At 43.3% G+C, this 20360-nt stretch overlaps 2 protein-coding genes across 2 annotated transcripts in view; both read right to left on the minus strand.

Moving 5' to 3' along the window:
* Positions 1 to 362: 362 nt before the first annotated feature.
* cnppd1 (cyclin Pas1/PHO80 domain containing 1) lies at positions 363 to 10683 on the minus strand. The gene is made up of 8 exons (XM_023997815.2): positions 10482 to 10683; positions 9853 to 9955; positions 9666 to 9747; positions 9458 to 9578; positions 8637 to 8765; positions 4657 to 4718; positions 3898 to 4015; positions 363 to 3065 (listed from the first exon to the last, which is right to left on the minus strand). The coding sequence occupies exons 1-8, from the start codon at positions 10542 to 10544 to the stop codon at positions 2412 to 2414; spliced, it is 1332 nt and encodes a 443-aa protein (XP_023853583.1). The 5' UTR covers positions 10545 to 10683; the 3' UTR covers positions 363 to 2411.
* A 133-nt stretch (positions 10684 to 10816) lies between these two features.
* The window catches only part of LOC111971019 (ATP-binding cassette sub-family B member 6-like), a 30440-nt gene continuing 20896 nt past the window's right edge, over positions 10817 to 20360 (minus strand). The window contains exons 18-20 of the mRNA XM_023997817.1: positions 13721 to 13815; positions 13358 to 13426; positions 10817 to 13076 (exon numbers count right to left, since the gene is read on the minus strand). Coding sequence (XP_023853585.1) covers positions 12917 to 13076; positions 13358 to 13426; positions 13721 to 13815 — 324 coding nt within the window. The 3' untranslated portion in view covers positions 10817 to 12916. The remainder of the gene's footprint in view (positions 13077 to 13357; positions 13427 to 13720; positions 13816 to 20360) is intronic.

Raw genomic sequence — 20360 nt, forward strand, 5'->3', positions numbered from 1 at the left:
AGAAATACAATTGAGATTCCAAAGATGATGGCTTAGGTGACAGTGCCTTAGCCTGGTCCCAGATCTGTTTGTGCAGTTTTGACAAAGACCATGTGAATTGGTAAGACTGCCCAAACAAATCTGTGACCAGGTTAATGTCGCCTTGCTTGACACCACACATGTAGATCAGCGCCTTTGCAATTCCTAGATGTGAGCTCAAATGGCATATTGTTTTCTAGGGTGTGTGTGTGTGTGTGTGTGTGTGTGCGTGCCAAGATTGAGCTATTCATCTCACAATGTTGACAACTCACATTACATACTGTCTGTCAAAGTGGACCACGTGGACAGCGATACAGACATAGATGACAAATGAAAACCAAACCTTTTAAGGGTCAAACATTTTATTACATATTTTTTTTTTTTACAGATTTCTACACATTGAATGTTTTGTACATTGTTTACAAAATTTAAGGATTTCGTGCTTCAAAATCTCAGTCGGATTTGAAAAGGTTTCATTTAGATGCATCCAGAAATTCAACAAAAGCCAAAGTTSATGTCCGAGGGACCACAGTGCCTCGTAAGAAACGTGTCAACGTAAAACCAAGTCAAATGTACAAATAATCACAAATTCCCTAGCAAGAAACTATCTTGAGTAGAAAAATATGAGAAGAGCTAAATGTTTTCCCGGGATGAGACATAGAAACAGTATTTACATCCCCATTCAAGAATGGATATCCCCATTCGAGGAATTCTATTTCTATGGAGAAAGAAGACATTTTCCATTTTTGAGCAGGTAGAGAAGACAAATGGTGTGTGAGTGATTGAGTGGTTGTTACTGTTGGTCAGGTCTCCCCAACCAAATGGGTATGTTAAAGAGGGATACTAATTAATTGCACAAATTGAGAAACAGATCTCTCTAAAAAAATAATTAAAAAAAAATAAAGTGTTTTGCACAATACAACTCACCCATATGAGGATGTTAGGTTTCCATGAAAAGGTTATTGGGATGAGAATCGCAATCATTAGATACATTTCCAAAACAATCATGTTTGATGTTAGGCGCCATCATATTCAAAAAAAAAAAAAAAAAACAGCAAACAGTAGACTGGTTATGACCTATTTCAGTTGTGTGGCGTTCTGTTGGACAAACATGAAATCAGAGATAGCCACTGCATTCTGTCATGGTAAAATAAATAGTTACTTGAAAGAAAAACCTAAAAGGCCGCACTCAGAGTTGCATCTCACCCAGTACTATCCAAGTTCAGGGTCACGTTCAGAAACAAATGYACTTGCTGAACTATCTTCGTTTACTGTTGCAAAGCGGTTTAAAGCATTTCACTACGATGTGCCCTAATGAACACGACTTGAGAGGGGCAGCCATACTGAGATATGAATTTAATGTTTTTTCCCCACTGGAATAAAAAATCATTTAAATCTMTACTGTTGTTCAGTGCAGGGACCAGTAGCCATCTGTGGGCTTTGCTGGTCTAGTTGTTATTAACAAACCAAAAAAAGCATAAATATGTTAACATTTTAAAAATAACAACTGCAATAAATGAGAAAATAATGACCCAAAGACTCCATGGCAAATCAAATGTAGGCTAGATAGTTGTCTCTAGCTTGAGTGCAAGTCTGTTTGTGCCATCATTCCAACCCCTTGTCACTCACTCATTGTCATGCAATGTTTGACTTGACAAGGAGAGCAATAGAGTTGGCAAGAGCACAAACAGACCTGGGACCAGGCTAAATGATCTCCCTTCTTAAAGCACTACAGTACTGACTTAGAAAGCAGCCTCGCTTTTGCCGAGACAACTTACTTTCTCAACACAWTCTCAAATAGCTATGATGTCGCATCAAAACTTAACTCTTCCATCTAAAAACCATGACTTAGCCCAACTCCCACAATCCCCCATTTTCAAACATAGGTAAAGAGTAGGTAGCCTGGGCACCAGTCTGTTTGTACCATCATGCCATCATTCCACAAACAAATCTGGTACTCAGGTAGTAACAAACGCTGTGTGAGTATGGTAGCCATGCTTAAACATATTTGTGTATTTTTAAACCAAACGTGAAATATTAGTTTGCCATGTACACACCTTCTAGAAACACCCATTGAAAAGCTGTGCGATCCAACCTTTGAAAAATAAAAGTTATAAAAGATAAGTGCCTGAACACAGAACTCAGATCACGCTGTTATGAGTTCAACTTACTTATTTACACCAATTCAGCTGGCAAACCACTGTACAAAATGTGCTACTCGCCTTATCTCAAATTTAGACAGTATATGCACACAAAAAAAAGCACATACAAAACTAAATTTCACTTTCCTTTCACTGTAACAATGCATTCTGAAAAACCAGCTGGTTTCATTTGGAGTCCGGTGTCATCGTCATTGAAGGGTAACGATAGTGGCTTGTTTTGTCCGTCTGTGTCTAGCTGGGCATGAGGAGAGATGGGGCTTTCTCGATGGGCAGCATGAACTGTGGGCAGCAGGGTCCGACACGGAGGGGTGCCATGCCAGTCAGACGGGAGTCCAGGAGCATCGGGGCGGCTCCGTAGAGGAGGGGGGCAGGGGCCAGCCACAGTGTTGCGCGGTGACCAGGGGGTCCAGGCTCAAGTAGTGGAGCAGAGGTGTTCCGTGGGCTGCACTGGATGGAGCCAGGAGGGAGGCTCCCCACTGTAACTGGGCAGCCGGGGCAGTGCAGAGAGGAGGCGGACAAGGCTGGTTCAGTGTCGGGCTGGGGGTGTGGGTCAGTGTGGCTTAGCGAAGTGAGGATAGAGCCCCATAGACACAGTATAGAGGTCTGGGAGGAGGTTGGCGAGCCGTGGTTGTGGTCGTCGTGGGTGTGGAGAGTGCCAGGCCGGCGGTTGTGACTGTCGTTGCCCAAGACGCAGCAGCGAGGGAGGTCGGATGCTGGACTGGGGTTCTCTGGGACTGGGAGAAGGCCTAGTGGTGGTGGAGAGAGGCTGGAGCTCGGCAGGTGGACTTGGCGGACTGGGGCCAGGGGCTGGCTGCTCCTGGGGAGGCTGGTGGCGATAAGGCCCGCGACACTGGTCAGATACACCAGCCCCAGCATGCAGGTCACCTGGAGAGAGGTGAGGACGTGGATTTAGTGTATTTCTTTCATTATGTTTTTCCTTTACCCCCCAAACTGACTACTTTCAAAAGTGTTGCTTCTTTCAATCAACACATAGTTTACGTGGGTTTCTGCAGTTTTCGGAAATTGATGCGATGGAAATGTTATACTTGTGCTTTTCTGATAACTAATTTCTGTGTTCTATTCATGTGCTGTTCTAATAACCAATTTCTGTGTTCATGTAAGTGACTGATTTAACGAATCCTCACTTATCAGTATCTACAATTTGGCAGTACGCCCAGACCTTGTTTTGAGAACAAAAGATATTTCAGTTTCAAGGTCCCAGCTTCGAGAGAAGAAGCCTTGTGAGGTACTGGTCTGTCACATGCATGACCCAGTACTGGTCGGTCACATGAATGAAACAAAACGGTAACGATGAATTACTGAATGCTAAATTATGCAAATATAACTTGTCTGTGTATAGCCGTATATAAGACAACTGCTGGGACTGCCCCAGCAGAGCTTCTGACAGATATTCACTATGGTGCATTAAGTTTGATGGAASCTCTCCAGCGTGCTGACAAACAATGATTCATTTAAGATTGACTTTGAGTGTCCCTGTGTAAGAATTTCCATGACATTGACACGTTACTTTCAGGTGTGTTTTTGTGACTAGCGTTGTGTCCATTCGGCACAAAACAGGAGAAAACATACTACCTGAAMGTGTCAAATAAGACATGCTATTTTCTATTTCAAAATGTTCTGCTACGGTGTGCCCATACTGAGCATGACCCACAACTCAGTCCTTCAGTGCACCCCACTGCCCCTGCCCCTTCCTCACCTTGGCAAAGTGCAGGTAGATGGCCGTCAGTGCCTGTCGCCATGCCGCCTGCTCCAGCAGCACACAGAGGTCAGTGTAGGTGAACCAGCCTCGCTTCATCCCCTGCTTCTCTGCAATACTGGAGTCACAACAGGCCGGAGTTAATATACACACACTCTATGCAAACACAGAGAGAGAGAGATGGACGTAGAACAGAGTCTGGCAAACAAATGACTACGCTCATGTGACACACACAACCAACCCTTTGTTTGAACTAGCAGCTCTGTATCAGATCTACAGTCCATATGCCAGGCAAATTTCCACAAGAACTTGACACTACTAATTTAGTTCTTCCCTGAAAAATCATGGGGCMTACAAAAATAGAAGTCTCTATGACATTCCCAACCCTTCATAGCCTCTTGTGTTTCTAATGGTTCTAATGCATTAGGAGTCACACACCCACCCACATGCCAATTTGTTTTTTACAAGAAGCCCAAACAGATTTGACTATAACAATCACTTCAAATCTGGCATACATTTGTATACGATCACATATACTGTATCTATCTCTATTATGCATAGGAATACTTTRGAACAGAGTTACAGAATTAAAAACACATGGAAATAATTTGCTGGTGTTTTTACATTATTTTATGTCCAACAACAAACTTAGGTGGCSAAATAAAAWMACCCATGGGCCAAATTCGGMCCGCAGGGCGACAGTTGGGGAAACCTGCACTAGCATGAAAAACTATCCATGTGAAAACAAGAACCACAAACCTGGTTTCTAGTTGATTCAGTATGCCAAAGTAGTCCACAGGCTCAGTGAAGAGGCTCCACTCCTGAAACACAGAAGTGAGAGCAGCGSTCAGATTGCAAATTCTGGCCATACAAATACAGTACAATGGGATTTAAATATTAGTGATGCGCGGGTTGACACAAACTACAGTCCATGTGGTTATAACCGCGGGCGGGWGGGTTTAGGGTCATGAAATATTGTGTGGATGAGAGCAAACTTCACTCAACTTTCCAGAGTTTTACCTGTTAGTTAACACGATTATGGTTTCCATTTACTGTGGGAATTGTGATCGAATCAACGCAATATTAGCCACTTTCAATGCAACAAACCGAAACAGAACTAACTATGCAAGAGATTTTGTTGTAGACAGAAAGCATCAGAGTAGGATACTATTGCATTGACAGGCACGACTCAGGCCCGAACTCTACACAGACCGGTGCGACATAACCAAATCAGAGCTTCAGCAGGCCTCGCCATAACCAAACAGAGCTGCAGTAGCCCTATATGCAAATAGACCATTTACTTTGAACTGGACTGTGTTCACAGCATGAGCGGTCGTGAGTATATGACGTGTGCACATTTGTTCAGATCCTTTGCTAGTTCGTGAGTTATTATCCCAGTTATAATTTCTAAATCACCAGTGATTGCTTCCTACAAGAACACAAAACTTAGAGCATTTTTTTTGTTTTAAAGGGACAGTGTTGTATTTTGAGACCGGCTTGAATAAGCTAAGTAGCCAATAGGCAGAGGGTAGTATAATTTGTCTGATTCTCTGTAATAATGGTATGGGAATAAGGACGTATTTTATTTTGTAAAGTGGTTTCTCGCGTCAAACAACATTTTCAGTCACATCCTTGTCTGAAGGACAAGTGGAAAAACAGGTTCATGTCAAGCCCTGTGTTTATTTCTAAAGTATCATGGAATATACAGTACGATTGAAAAGTTTGGACACGCCTACTCATTCAAAGTTTTTGTTTTGTTTATTTGTACCATTTTCGACATTGTAGAATAATAGCAAAGACATCAAAACAACTAATGTGGAATCATGTAGAAACCAAAAAGTGTTAAACAAATCAAAATATAGTTTATATTTGAGATTCTTCAAAGTCGCCACCCTTTGCCTTGATGACAGCTTTGCGCACTCTTGGCATTCTCTCAACCAGCTTCACGAGGAATGCTTTTCCAACAGTCTTGAAGGAGTTCCCACATACTGTATGCTGAATACTTGTTGGCTGCTTTTCCTTCACTCTGCGGTCAAACTCATCTCACACCATCTCAATTGGGTTGAGGTCRGGTGATTGTGGAGGCCAGGTCATCTGATGTAGCACTCCATCACTCTCCTTCTTSGTCAAATAGACCTTACACAGCCTGGAGGTGTGTTGGGTAATTGTCCTGTTGAAAAACAAATGATAGTCCCACTAAGCCCAAACCAGATGGGATGGCGTATCGATGCAGAATGCTGTAGCCGCCATGCTGGTTAAGTGTGCCTTGAATTCTAAATAAATCACTAACAGTGTCACCAGCAAAGCATCCCCACACCATCACACCTCCTAAATGCTTCACGATGGGAATCACACATGCAGAGATCATCCGTTCACCTACTCTGCTTCTCACAAAGACATGGTTTGAACTCATCAGACCAAAGGACAGATTTCCACTAGTCTAATGTCAATTGCTCGTGTTTCTTGTCCCAAGCAAGTCTCTTCTTATTATTATTGGTGTCCTTTAGTAGTGGTTTCTTTGTAGCAATTCGACCATGAAGGCCTGATTCACGCCGTCTCCTCTGAACAGATGATGTTGAGATGTGTCTGTTACTTGAACTCTGAAGCATTTATTTGGGCTGCAATTTCTGAGGCTGGTAACTAATGAATTTATGCTCTGCAGCAGAGGTAACTCTGGGTCTTCCTTTCCTGTGGCGGTTCTCATGAGAGCCASTTTCATCATAGCGCTTGATGGGTTTTGCGACTGCACTTGAAGAAACTTTCAAAGTTACCCCCCGGACACACCCCAATCATAAAATGCCTTTGGGAAGGGGCCAAGCAGAAAACGTGACAATGTCGAGTTGAAAATAAAGAATGGGGGGGCAAGAAAAGTAATGWTTGGGAAAGATTTGGTGAAGTGGTAAAATAGGATGATAGCAGTGCYGGCTATGTCATGTGTGATGATTGTGAGGCACTATACTTTAAATAGGCATATGACACTTCARGGAACTGTAGCCTACTGTTCAGATGGGTTAAATGGAAACTGAAATCTGGACACTGACYTTAGGTCTATAACCTCTCACATAGCATTAATATTAACTCCTGCAAAATGGAGCATTTCTTGCAATAAAAAGATACACCAAAYGTAGGAAACATTTTGACATGAGAAATATGATTTCATTCTTTCRGCATCTTGAGAGAAAGTGAATGCGCAGTTAGATAGTCTGTAGAGGTGCTACCTTTATCAGCATCATAAAAGCTGATAGTATTTCCACCACATTAAATATGCATTCAAGCCGAACTGACATTTTTTTTCAGAAACCCGTTGGGTCGTTTTCACAGCTTTCCATTTCCTTACAAACAGTCAAACTGATGCTATTTGGAAATTTACACAGMAAATATTTCCTTTGTTTTTGTTATTGCATTTTCTCCCGGTTCCTGAACGTCTTTGCTCCGTTAAAGAAGCAGACGACAGAAAATTGGACCAATGTCAACTAGACTGAAACGTTCATTCTATCGATTTATGACATTAATCTGGTGAGCAAGGGTTTATTTAGTCTTCTAGGGCAACAATGACAGAATAGAAGCTGCATGTATCGGCGTACACATCACGGACAAACTGAATTGGTCCACCCACACAGACAGCGTGGTGAAGCAGGCGCAACAGCGCCTCTTCAACCTCAGGAGGCTGAAGAAATTAGGCTTGTCACCAAAAGCACTCACAAACTTTTACAGATGCACAATCGAGAGCATCCTGTCGGGCTGTATCACCGCCTGGTACGGCAACTGCTCCGCCCACGACCGTAAGGCTCTCCAGAGGGTAGTGAGGTCTGCACAACGCATCACCGGGGGCAAACTACCTGCCCTCCAGGACACCTACACCACCCGATGTCACAGGAAGGCCATAAAGATCATTAAGTACAACAACCATCCGAGCCACTGCCCGTTTACCCCGCTATCATCCAGACGGCGAGGTCAGTACAGGTGCATCAAAGCAGGKACCGAGAGACTGAAAAACAGCTTCTATCTCAAGGCCATCAGACTGTTAACCAGCCACCACTAACATTGAGTGGCTGCTGCCAACATACAGACTCAACACCAGCCACTTTAATAATGGAAAAATGTATGTAAAAAAATGTATCACTAGCCACTTTAAACAATGCCACTTCATATAATGTTTACATACCCATCTCATATGTATATACTGTACTCGATACCATCTACTGCATCTTGCCTATGCCATTCTGTACCATCACTCATTCATATATTTTTATGTACATATTCTTCATCCCTTTACACTTGTGTGTATAAGGTAGTTGTTGTGAAATCGTTAGATTAAGTTACTCGTTGGTTATTACCGCATTGTCAGAACAAAAAGCACAAGCATTTCGCTACACTCGCATTAACATCTGCTAACCATGTGTATGTGACAAATAAAATTTGATTTGATCTAATTATAGACAAGATGACTAAAAAAGCCTACCAAAATGTCAGAAATTATAAGCAGAAACATATCTAAATCAGGCAACAACAAAAAAAAATCCTGCCCCTTCTGTCAAAAAATTGTTCTGCCATCTCTGACTTTATCCTACAGCGCATTTTCTATATTAGTGGGTTAGGGTCGGGCCTCAGATTTTCATTGCGTGCGGATGGGGGTGAACTAAAGGTTGACCCACGCACCACTATTAAATATATGGCTCTGAGTAGGACCACACATTTCTGGGCCTGTGGTATAGTATGTAATACTACGTATAACTTACAATGGCATCGAGGAAATTCATTTCCAGGGTGTTGACAGTCTGCACGTCCAGTTTCCCAGCAGCCCCCCACTCGTCGTTGAACACCTCCTCGTCCTCCCCTTCGTCRTACAAATACTTGCTGGCAACCATCTGGAGGAAAGGCGACACAGGATTAGGAGGTTAAGATCAGTCCATATGTCATAGAAAGCAAGTAGTGTTTGCATCCATCTCCTCACACATACTACACAGGAGATTCCATCTTATTAATTCTACTACTTGTTATTTTTGACTTGACAACTGTATTATTGTTATTGACTGATGTACTGCATTGTTGAAGAAGCTATTACATATGCATTTTGCTGCATCTTGTATACCTGCTGTAAACTGTGCGTGACAAATAAAATGTGATTTGATAACATGACAGAATGCTTTCCCAGACACACTCTTATTCCTACCCCTGGTCTAAAATGCACAATGCGGCGGCTGCGGGAAATTCTAAATTGAACAAGAATTGGGTGTAGTATATGGGTCTGGGCCCTACATGCCCAGCAATTAGAGAGAACCATGATCATAACAAGCAGTACTGTGCCCATCACATACATAGCCATGGCCTAATTCTGGTGAGAGGACCTAATACTTATCACATGCCTAATTCTGGCGGGACAACCAGTGAGTCCCAAATGGCACCCTATTCCAACCAATCAAAAAATAATTGACACATGCTTCGTAAACAACAGGTGTAGACTAACAGTGAAATGCAGATCTTGGGTCTRGTCATAAGCAGTACACTACAAAGGGAATAGGGTGCCATTTMAGACGCATRCAACCTTTAGCCCACATACCATGGAGATAAGGAAGAGGTCTGAGGAGGAGATCTTTTGCAGGTATTCGGGGTTCCTGTGTCGTAGCCTTTCGATGTAGACCAGGGCCAACATCATGGCACATGGAGAGATGCACGCCTCCCTGAAAAACAGACCAACTACATTAMGTTTTGGAGACCATTACATGCCCAGAAAGGATAACAAGTGTCAACATTCCCTGACAACATACCTCGCGACATGAGCAGCATATTTCTTGTGCAGTTTTCGAATTGGGCTAGGGGCAGATTTCTGAAAGAGTTCCACAGCGATATCTAGAAATCATATTCAGAACATAAGAACGAATCATTCAAATTCACAACATAATAATCTACAGTCACACATGGACAGGACATAACCTAACAGACAGAATAGCTAACCTGTAACAGGACAAGAAAGCGAATCTAGAGAGCCGTCTTGGTCCAGGCCATAGTACAATCGCTTCCGCACTCTCTCTGACAGTTTCTGATGTCCAGGAAGAAACTGTGAAGGCAGATCAGAGAGCAAAGTGAATCATTGAGCAAAGGGCCTACATGACAAAAACGAACCTGAAATAACGTTAGCTAGCCAACTTTACACAAGCAAGTCATGTCAACACGGTTGGAATAAGTTAGCTGGCTAACCGTTAGTAATCCCACAAATGGCCTCTTAGTCGGTTATCCTACTGTGTTTGCTGGCTACCGTTCTACGAGGTTAACGTTAGCTTCAACTCCACGACTTGCCACCTAAATACAGAACAGCCACAATCACATGTAGCTAACGTTAGCAGGCTGGTTAGCTTCGTTAACGCGTGAGCTAGTACAATACTGTACAGTAAAGCGTTAACCTTGCCGTGTTTTGAGGTTCAATTATAAGGCATACAACACGTTTTGTTTAACCTGGTATGCATATTTAAAATGCGATTATTACCAAATAGGTCCAAAACTCACATCAACCCGTTTGCGGTCATATTTAACTACCTAAACTAGCAAACTCAGCTAGCGTCACTCGCCTTGATAGGCTAACTTACCGTAAACTCCTGAAAGTCAGAAAATTGAAATGTCCGTTCACTAAACAATTCGTTGAAATCCATGCTGTCTATCCAACATTAGCCAAATAGTAGAAATAGAAAACCCTAGCTGAAAAAATATATATAAAACGGCGCCTGGTCTTACTCAGGCTAGCTATCTAGCACAGCAGTAACCCCCGTTGTGATGGCTGACAAGCCCGCTTATAAAACCAATCAGCAACTGAGATGGAGGGAGGGAACAGTTTTCAGAACAGTTATGCAATGTACTGTATGGATACAAAATGTCTAATAATATAAAGCTAGCAATATGATAAATTAGCAAAAACAGAGCCCACTTTGTCATTATACCATTTATTAACATGTATACAAAGAAAAAAAAACAACCATTTATGTATTTGACTTCCAGGCATGGACTGATACACATTGGAAGAGTGACAAAGGCAAAGATCACACTACAAACTATGCCCCCAAATCACATACAAAAAAGTTTGACATTGTGTCAAAGCAGTTATCTTTACAAAAACGTTGCATTTCTGGAAGGCACAAATGGAATGGCATCAAACACATGGAAACCAATGGTTTGATGTATTTGATACCATTTCCACCTATCCGCTCCAGCCATTGCCACAAGCCCGTCCTCCCCAATGAAGGTGCCACCAACCTCCTGTGGTGTCAATGTCACTCATGTCACAGATAACATTTCAAACTCATGGTGCATTAGTGTAAATAATTTGACTGCACCAGTTTGCGCACATTGTACACCTACAAATGATTGACTGCTGTACTGGTGGAGCAATTATTTGGTAGCATAACAACTYTAGCTCTTTGGTATTGCTTCTGCAGTCACACATGCTCAAACGCATTTGGGATTMATCTWWTTATTTCACAGTCTGCAATAACGTTTCATGATGTAACGTCTGCTGTGCACTCTATGGATGGTAAGTATGTCCGTTTTCACTTCCCCTTGATTAATGCAGACAGTTTCCAATTCCCGATTCAACCCCAAACCCGTAATCCTAGGGACTTCACGTAGATTTAAAGTCGCCATTCTCTCTCAAATAAACGAAAGTTTAGCTAAATGGCTAGATCTTCCCTTATGGCACTTTTAAAAATAAATTAAACAGAATTCGACAATAAATAAATGGAGTGTGATTATTATCAACAGATATTGACAAACTCCACACTGCCTTGGGAATGCAAGGCATAGATATTTACAAATTCAAACACAGACTAATTTCTTACATTAAAATAAAGATACACTTGACAGTAGTTCTGTACTCAAAACGGGTAGCAGCAAAGACAGGCTTGAGGATTGAGTTCATTCATAGATAAACGTTTGCTTTTCCGCTACTAATTTTGTAAATTCTATCGATTCTGTTCTCTTTAATATACTGCCAGTAGTTCTTATTGATCACCATTGATGACAAATAAAAGTTTTGCATGTATCAGTCAACACCTAGACTGTACTGTACATGAAAATGCCCAAGTCTGATTAAGGTAAAATTGATGCAGCTCTAAAAATCTAATTTACAATGAACCTGTTCAATAAGATCTCTAGATGCTGTAAATAAAACAAATACATTTCAAAACAAAAACAATTTCAAGTTTTGTGAGACACTGTGCCAAACTGCCTATACCTGCGCTTAAGGGTAGGTATTCGTCTACTTTGGACTTGCTGCCGCTTCTCTGGACGGCTGCAATCAAACGACTATAAAACAGCAAGAAGACGGATTATACTGACTCCTGGGTCGTGTTCATTAGGCACCAATCTCTCATGGACAGACGCACGTAACATAACTGCTATAGTAGTGTTTTTCAACAGACTGGGATGCGACAACAGCCATGGATCATTTGGAAAAATCATGATTTCGCAGGTGTTTGCATCGTTCAAATTTTGGAAGGGGAAGGAACATTTGGCTTCTAAACTTGCCCATAACTTGCAGAAAGTGTGGGTGTGTGTGGGGGGGGCTACAGCCCTGCTTCCGCTGCTCATTCTAGTGTCTTTTCCGACACGTCTCTCCCCAGAACTTTATCGAGCATCTGACTCAATTTAAATGTAGATGTTTTTTGCATTGGATATTAATTACGCACGAAACAGATCAAAATAGACTGCAATAAGGAGGGACTACCTGGACTTGTCCAATAAGAAACAAAACGTTTTTAAAAACATTTTCTGTTAATTAACCTAATGAACACGATCCTGAATACACTTAAAAACAACTGGCCTGAGGCATTCACGGCACAAACATTTTGATTGAATGATCAAACTTAAAATACCCAATAAATATGTGCCTAAAACTTCACTCATAACAGAATTAACCTCGATGGACGGATACCCTAAAAAAGACAAAACAGCCTTTTGAGGTATCTAATCCTCTCCCTGTGTCCCTCTTTGTTCTCCTCTGTCTCCATATTCTTGACCTCTCACTCTAGCCTCAGTGGCTCTTGTGGCCTGCAGTGACTGATGGGGGCTGTAGTTTCTCAGACTTCCTGTCTTTGGCTTCTGTGTCAGAGGCTGAGTCTGAGTCCTGTGCCTGTTGCTGCTTCATCCACATGTCACAGTACAACCCTTCCTTAGCCAGCAGCTCATCATGCCTGGGAGGGAGAAAGTGGAGAATATGTAGTTACAATGGGGACACACAATCACCATTACCATCATCAAGTACAATGTCAAGATGTTCCCACATGGGCACTATATGGTGTTGAGAATAGGACTATAGTGTGAGAAGCATCCAACATTGGCCTGTCCCATTCTTGGCATTTACATACATTCTTTAGATGTTTGTTTCTTGAAGAGCATAAAACAATATCTTGATTGGAATAGGCTTGTGGAGTGTGCAGCAATAGAATAAACACTCTTTCAACCATTCACTCACCGTCCTCGCTCTGCTATCTGACCGTCACTTAGAACAAGAATCTGGTCGGCACCGATGATGGTCGACAACCTGAAGACAGACAATTCACAATCTGACCAGGACAAATCCAAACCATACAAACTCAGCATTAGAGGGGAGAAATGTGTGTGTCCTAACCACAGGATGTTGTTGGCACCTTAATTGAGGAGGACAGGCTCGTGGTAATGGCTGGAGTGGAACGGTATCCAATACATCATGATGCCATTCCATTCGCTCCGTTCTAGCCATTATTGTGAGCCGCCCTCCCCCAGCAGCCTCCACTGATCACACTGTATGGGTTCCCTCTATACATGCATTTTGTTCCAACGGAGACCCGTCCCTTACCTGTGAGCCACGACGATGGTGGTCCGATTGGAGCACACTTTGGTGAGCGACGCCTGAATGTTGCGCTCCGTCTGTGTGTCTAGAGCAGATGTGGCCTGTGCAGGGGGGAAACTTTATGAGATAAGTAGCATATTCAAGTTCAGTGAACTCGTATTAATCCACTGTAACACAATACGAAAGGGTGTGGGGGCAAACATTGTCCCTCTTCAAATATGTTCAGAATGCATGTTTGTTTGCTTCTCGTTCTTGAAGAAATATCTGATCTGACATGGCTGGACTGGTGAAAGCTAAGTGATAGAGCCAATGCGTTCACCTAGGGTTGCACATTTTGGGGAATATTCAGAGGTGGAAACTTTCCGTGGGAAAATATGGGAATTATCACAAATATTTGCAAAGTAATATTAATACTATTTAAATGTAGATGTTTTTTGAATTTGATATATTTACCATATCATTTGGAGACAGAAACAGAAACCTTTTACCTTGTCATAAGTAGACATAATTGCAAATGATTAAATCCTTCCAATAGAAATAAAAAATACAATTTAGTTAAGAATTGAACTTTAATTAAATGAGTTCTCTTCACATGGGATGATTTCACCGAATAATAAAAGATAACAATGGTCATTATGGCCAAACAGTTCTATTTTTGTTTCATCAGACCAGAGGATATTTCTCCAAAAAGTACAATCTTTGTCCCCATGTAAAGTTGCAAACCGTAGTCTGGCTTTTTTATGGCGGTTTTGGAGCAGTGGCTTCTTCCTTGCTGAGCGGCTTTTCAGGTTATGTCGATATAGGACTCGTTTTACTGTGGATATAGATACTTTTGTACCTGTTTCCTCCAGCATCTTCACAAGGTCATTTGCTGTTGTTCTGGGATTCATTTGCACTTTTCGCACGAAAGTACATTAATCTCTAGGAGATTGAACGCGTCTCCTTCCTGAGCGGTATGATGGCTGCGTGGTCCTATGGTGTTTATACTTGTGTACAAATGAACGTGGTACCTTCAGGCGTGTGGAAATTTCTCCCAAGGATGAACCAGACTTGTGGAGATCTACATTTATTTTTCTGAGGTCTTGGCTGATTTCTTTATATTTTCCCATGATGTCAAGCAAAAAGGCACTGAGTTTGAAGGTAGGCCTTAAAATACATCCACAGGTACACCTCAAATTGACTGAAATTATGTCAATTAGCCTATCAGAAGCTTCTAAAGCCATGACATCATTTTCTGGAATGTTCCAAGACGTTTAAAGCTACAGTCAACGTAGTGTATGTAAACTTCTGACCCACTGGAATTGTGATACAGTGAGTTATAAGTGAAATAATCTGTCTGTAAACAATTGTTGGATAAATTACTTGTGTCATGCACAAAGTAGATGTCCTAACCGACTTTCCAAAACTATAGTTTGTTAACAAGAAATTTGTGGAGTGGTTGAAAAACGAGTTTTAATGACTCCAACCTAAGTGTATGTAAACTTTCGACTTCAACTGTACTTCTGTAAAATGATAGTCTAGAAACGAAAGCTTTGGTTGTCTTCCTCTCAGGCTTCCACGTCTTCTCGCTGGACCTCCTCAATGTCCACCTCTTGAACATCAGACTCTGAGGCCTCATCTTCACTGTCACTTTCCAAACTCATTGAGGATGGCTCGTTGTCAGGCTCAAAAAGCCTCAAATTTGCCCGGATGGACACAAATTTTTCAACCCTTGTATTGGTCAGCCTGTTGCGTGCTTTGGTGTGTGTTCCCAAACAAAGACCAGTTGCGCTCTGAGGCGGCTGATGATGGTGGGATTTGGAGGATGATGGAGGCAACAGGGGAAAGAGCCCAAGATCCACAAAGTCCCTTCCACCAGGTGGCTGATGAGATATGTTGGCACGACTGGCATATTGCATCTCCACCCCAAAGCTCTTGCTTGGAAGTGTACTCGCCAGATTGCCAAGAACCTTGCCCTCATCCAGGCCAAGGTAGCGAGACACGGTAGTGATGACACCATAAGCCTTGTTGATCTCTGCGCCAGACAGGATGCTCTTGCCAACATACTTGGGGTCCAACATGTACGCTGCGGCGTGTATGGGCTTCAGGCAGAAGTCTTCACGCTTTTTGATATACACTGCTCAAAAAAATTAAGGGAACACTAAAATAACACATCCTAGATCTGAATGAATGAAATATTCTTATTAAATACTTTTTTCTTTACATAGTTGAATGTGCTGACAACAAAATCACACAAAAATTATCAATGGAAATCAAATTTATCAACCCATGGAGGTCTGGATTTGGAGTCACACTCAAAATTAAAGTGGAAAACCCACAACTACAGGCTGATCCAACTTTGATGTAATGTCTTTAAAACAAGTCAAAATGAGGCTCAGTAGTGTGTGTGGCCTCCACGTGCCTGTATTTACATTTACATTTAAGTCATTTAGCAGACGCTCTTATCCAGAGCGACTTACAAATTGGTGCATTCACCTTATGATATCCAGTGGAACAACCACTTTACAATAGTGCATCTAACTCTTTTAAGGGGGGGGATTAGAAGGATTACTTTATCCTATCCTAGGTATTCCTTAAAGAGGTGGGGTTTCAGGTGTCTCCGGAAGGTGGTGATTGACTCCGCTGACCTGGCGTCGTGAGGGAGTTTGTTCCACCATTGGGGTGCCAGAGCAGCGAACAGTTTTGACTGGGCTGAGCGGGAACTGTACTTCCTCAGAGGTAGGGAGGCGAGCAGGCAGAGGTGGATGAACGCAGTCCCTTGTTTGGGTGTAGGGCCTGATCAGAGCCTGAAGGTACGGAGGTGCAGTTCCCCTCACAGCTCCGTAGGCAAGCACCATGGTCTTGTAGCGGATGCGAGCTTCAACTGGAAGCCAGTGGAGAGAGCGGAGGAGCGGGGTGACGTGAGAACTTGGGAAAGTTGAACACCAGACGGGCTGCGGCGTTCTGGATGAGTTGTAGGGGTTTAATGGCACAGCAGGGAGCCCAGCCAACAGCGAGTTGCAGTAATCCAGACGGGAGATGACAAGTGCCTGGATTAGGACCTGCGCGCTTCCTGCGTGAGGCAGGGTCGTACTCTGCGAATGTTGTAGAGCATGAACCTACAGGAACGGGTCACCGCCTTGATGTTAGTTGAGAACGACAGGGTGTTGTCCAGGATCACGCCAAGGTTCTTAGCGCTCTGGAGGAGGACACAATGGAGTTGTCAACCGTGATGGCGAGATCATGGAACGGGCAGTCCTTCCCCGGGAGGAAGAGCAGCTCCGTCTTGCCGAGGTTCAGCTTGAGGTGGTGATCCGTCATCCACACTGATATGTCTGCCAGACATGCAGAGATGCGATTCACCACCTGGTTATCAGAGGGGGGAAAGGAGAAGATTAATTGTGTGTCGTCTGCATAGCAATGATAGGAGAGACCATGTGAGGATATGACAGAGCCAAGTGACTTGGTGTATAGCGAGAATAGGAGAGGGCCTAGAACAGAGCCCTGGGGGACACCAGTGGTGAGAGCACGTGGTGCGGAGACAGATTCTCGCCACGCCACCTGGTAGGAGCGACCTGTCAGGTAGGACGCAATCCAAGCGTGGGCCGCGCCGGAGATGACCAGCTCGGAGTTGTAGGGAGGTCTGTATGACCTCCCTACAACGTCTGGGCATGCTCCTGATGAGGTGGCGGATGGTCTCCTGAGGCATCTCCTCCCAGACCTGGACTAAAGCATCCGTCAACTCCTGGACAGTCTGTGGTGCAACGTGGCGTTGGTGGATGGAGCGAGACATGATGTCCCAGATGTGCTCAATTGGATTCAGGTCTGGGGAACGGGCGGCCAGTCATTAGCATCAATGCCTTCCTCTTGCAGGAACTGCTGACACACTCCAGCCACATGAGGTCTAGCATTGTCTTGCATTAGGAGGAACCCAGGGCCAACCGCACCAGCATATGGTCTCACAAGGGGTCTGAGGATCTCATCTCGGTACCTAATGGCAGTCAGGCTACCTCTGGCGAGCACATGGAGGGCTGTGCGGCCCCCCAAAGAAATGCCACCCCACACCATGACTGACCCACCGCCAAACCGGTCATGCTGAAGGATGTTGCAGGCCGCAGAACGTCTCCACGGCGTCTCCAGACTCTGTCTCGTCTGTCACGTGCTCAGTGTGAACCTGCTTTCATCTGTGAAGAGCACAGGGCGCCAGTGGCGAATTTGCCAATCAATCCCTCATACCACCCTCATGGAGTCTGTTTCTGACCGTTTGAGCAGACACATGCACATTTGTGGCCTGCTGGAGGTCATTTTGCAGGGCTCTGGCAGTGCTCCTCCTGCTCAAAGGCGGAGGTAGCGGTCCTGCTGCTGGGTTGTTGCCCTCCTACGGCCTCCTCCACGTCTCCTGATGTACTGGCCTGTCTCCTGGTAGCGCCTCCATGCTCTGGACACTACGCTGACAGACACAGCAAACCTTCTTGCCACAGCTTGCATTGATGTGCCATCCTGGATGAGCTGCACTACCTGAGCCACTTGTGTGGGTTGTAGACTCCGTCTCATGCTACCACTAGAGTGAAAGCACCGCCAGCATTCAAAAGTGACCAAAACATCAGCCAGGAAGCATAGGAACTGAGAAGTGGTCTGTGGTCACCACCTGCAGAACCACTCCTTTATTGGGGGTGTCTTGCTAATTGCCTATAATTTCCACCTGTTGTCTATTCCATTTGCACAACAGCATGTGAAATGTATTGTCAATCAGTGTTGCTTTCCTAGTGGACAGTTTGATTTCACAGAAGTGTGATTGACTTGGAGTTACATTGTGTTGTTTAAGTGTTCCCTTTATTTTTTTGAGCAGTGTATTTCAGAACTGCAGTTTCCTCTGCTTGGAGCAACAGTGAAGTGGGCAGGGCAGTACGTATTTCTTCTCTTACATCTGCAAGCAGAGTCTGAACATCAGACAGGATGGCATTGTCTCCCTCAATCCGTGCAATGGCTACTGCTATAGGTTACAGGATTTTCAGGCTGCTTACCCCTCTCTCCCAAAATACATAATCTAGGAGGATCCTCTCGACGGGGCTGTCCATATCGGCAGACTGTGATATGGCCATTTCTTGGAGAGACTCCTTCCTCTCCAGGAGACTGTCAAACATGATGACAACACCACCCCAATGGGTGTTGCTGGGCAGCTTCAATGTGGTGCTCTTATTCTTCTCACTTTGCTTGGTGAGGTAGATTGCTGCTATAACTTGATGACCCTTTACATACCTAACCATTTCATTGGCTCTCTTGTAGAGTGTATCCATTGTTTTCAGTGCCATGATGTCCTTGAGGAGCAAATCCAATACATGACCAGCACAGCCAATGGGTGTGATGTGAGGGTAGGACTCCTCCACTTTAGACCAAGCAGCCTTCATGTTTCGCAGCATTGTCTGTCACCAGTGCAAATACCTTCTGTGGTCCAAGGTCATTGATGACTGCCTTCAGCTCATCTGCAATGTAGAGACCGGTGTGTCTGTTGTCCCTTGTGTCTGTGCTCTTGTAGATTACTGGTTAAGGGGTGGAGATGATGTAGTTAATTATTCCTTGCCCATGAACATTCGACCACCCATCAGAGATGATTGCAATACAGTCTGCTTTCTCTATGATTTGCTTGACCTTCACTTGAACTCTGTTAAACTCTGCATCCAGAAAATGAGTAGATAAAGCATGTCTGGTTGGAGGGGTGTACGCTGGGCGAAGGATATTCAGAAATCTCTTCCAATACACATTGCCTGTAAGCATCAGAGGTGAACCAGTTGCATACACAGCTCGAGCTAGACATTCATCAGCATTTCTCTGACTACGTAAACCTCTGATTCCAGGAGGACCACGAGTTGTTGCTATCGATAAGGTGTCTGATTCATCATTTTCAACTCAAATATAAGTCGAGGAACTTTTGTCAGAGGTTGCTTGTTGTGAGCGCTGAGGGAACTTTATGCACTTGGCCAGATGATTCTGCATCTTTGTTGCATTCTTCACATATGATTTGGCACAGTATTTGCAAATGTACACAGCTTTTCCTTCTACATTCGCTGCAGTGAAATGTCTCCACACATCAGATAGTGCCCGTGGCATTTTCCTGTAAAGACTAGAAAAAATGAGTAAAAAAAATAAAAAATAAAATTCCATGTACAGATAAATAGTTAAGCAGTTAGATTAAACAATTCCTGTGTAAGATAAATGGTTTTAAAATGAAACATGTTTGGGAACAGGTGAATTAACACTCCTCAGATAGCAGGCTCAAGCAAAAACTAACTAGCAGAAATTGTTAAGTTAGAAATGATTTAAACACACTTTGCTGTAGGCTACTATTTACTAGTTAACAAAAAACCATTTATGTCATATAAAATATATTCACCCCACCCAGTATTGTAATCAAAACATACCAGAAAGCATGTAGTCCTTGATTTGGACAGTGTAGTAGTGTGGACTGAATAGCATCTCATTAGTGTGCAAGATCTTGAGAATCAGCTGTACATGTGATGGAAGAATGCACTGTGCATGCAGAGGGTTGCAATTCCATTGAATTGGGGATAATTTAACCAAAATATGCCACAATACCTAGAATTGCCTTATGTGTATCCCACAAAAAAGGTTCACTGTTATAAGCTAACTTTTTAAAATTAATTTAAGC

The sequence above is a fragment of the Salvelinus sp. IW2-2015 genome, linkage group LG12 (assembly GCF_002910315.2).
Source record: "Salvelinus sp. IW2-2015 linkage group LG12, ASM291031v2, whole genome shotgun sequence".
Lineage (NCBI taxonomy): Eukaryota > Metazoa > Chordata > Actinopteri > Salmoniformes > Salmonidae > Salvelinus > Salvelinus sp. IW2-2015.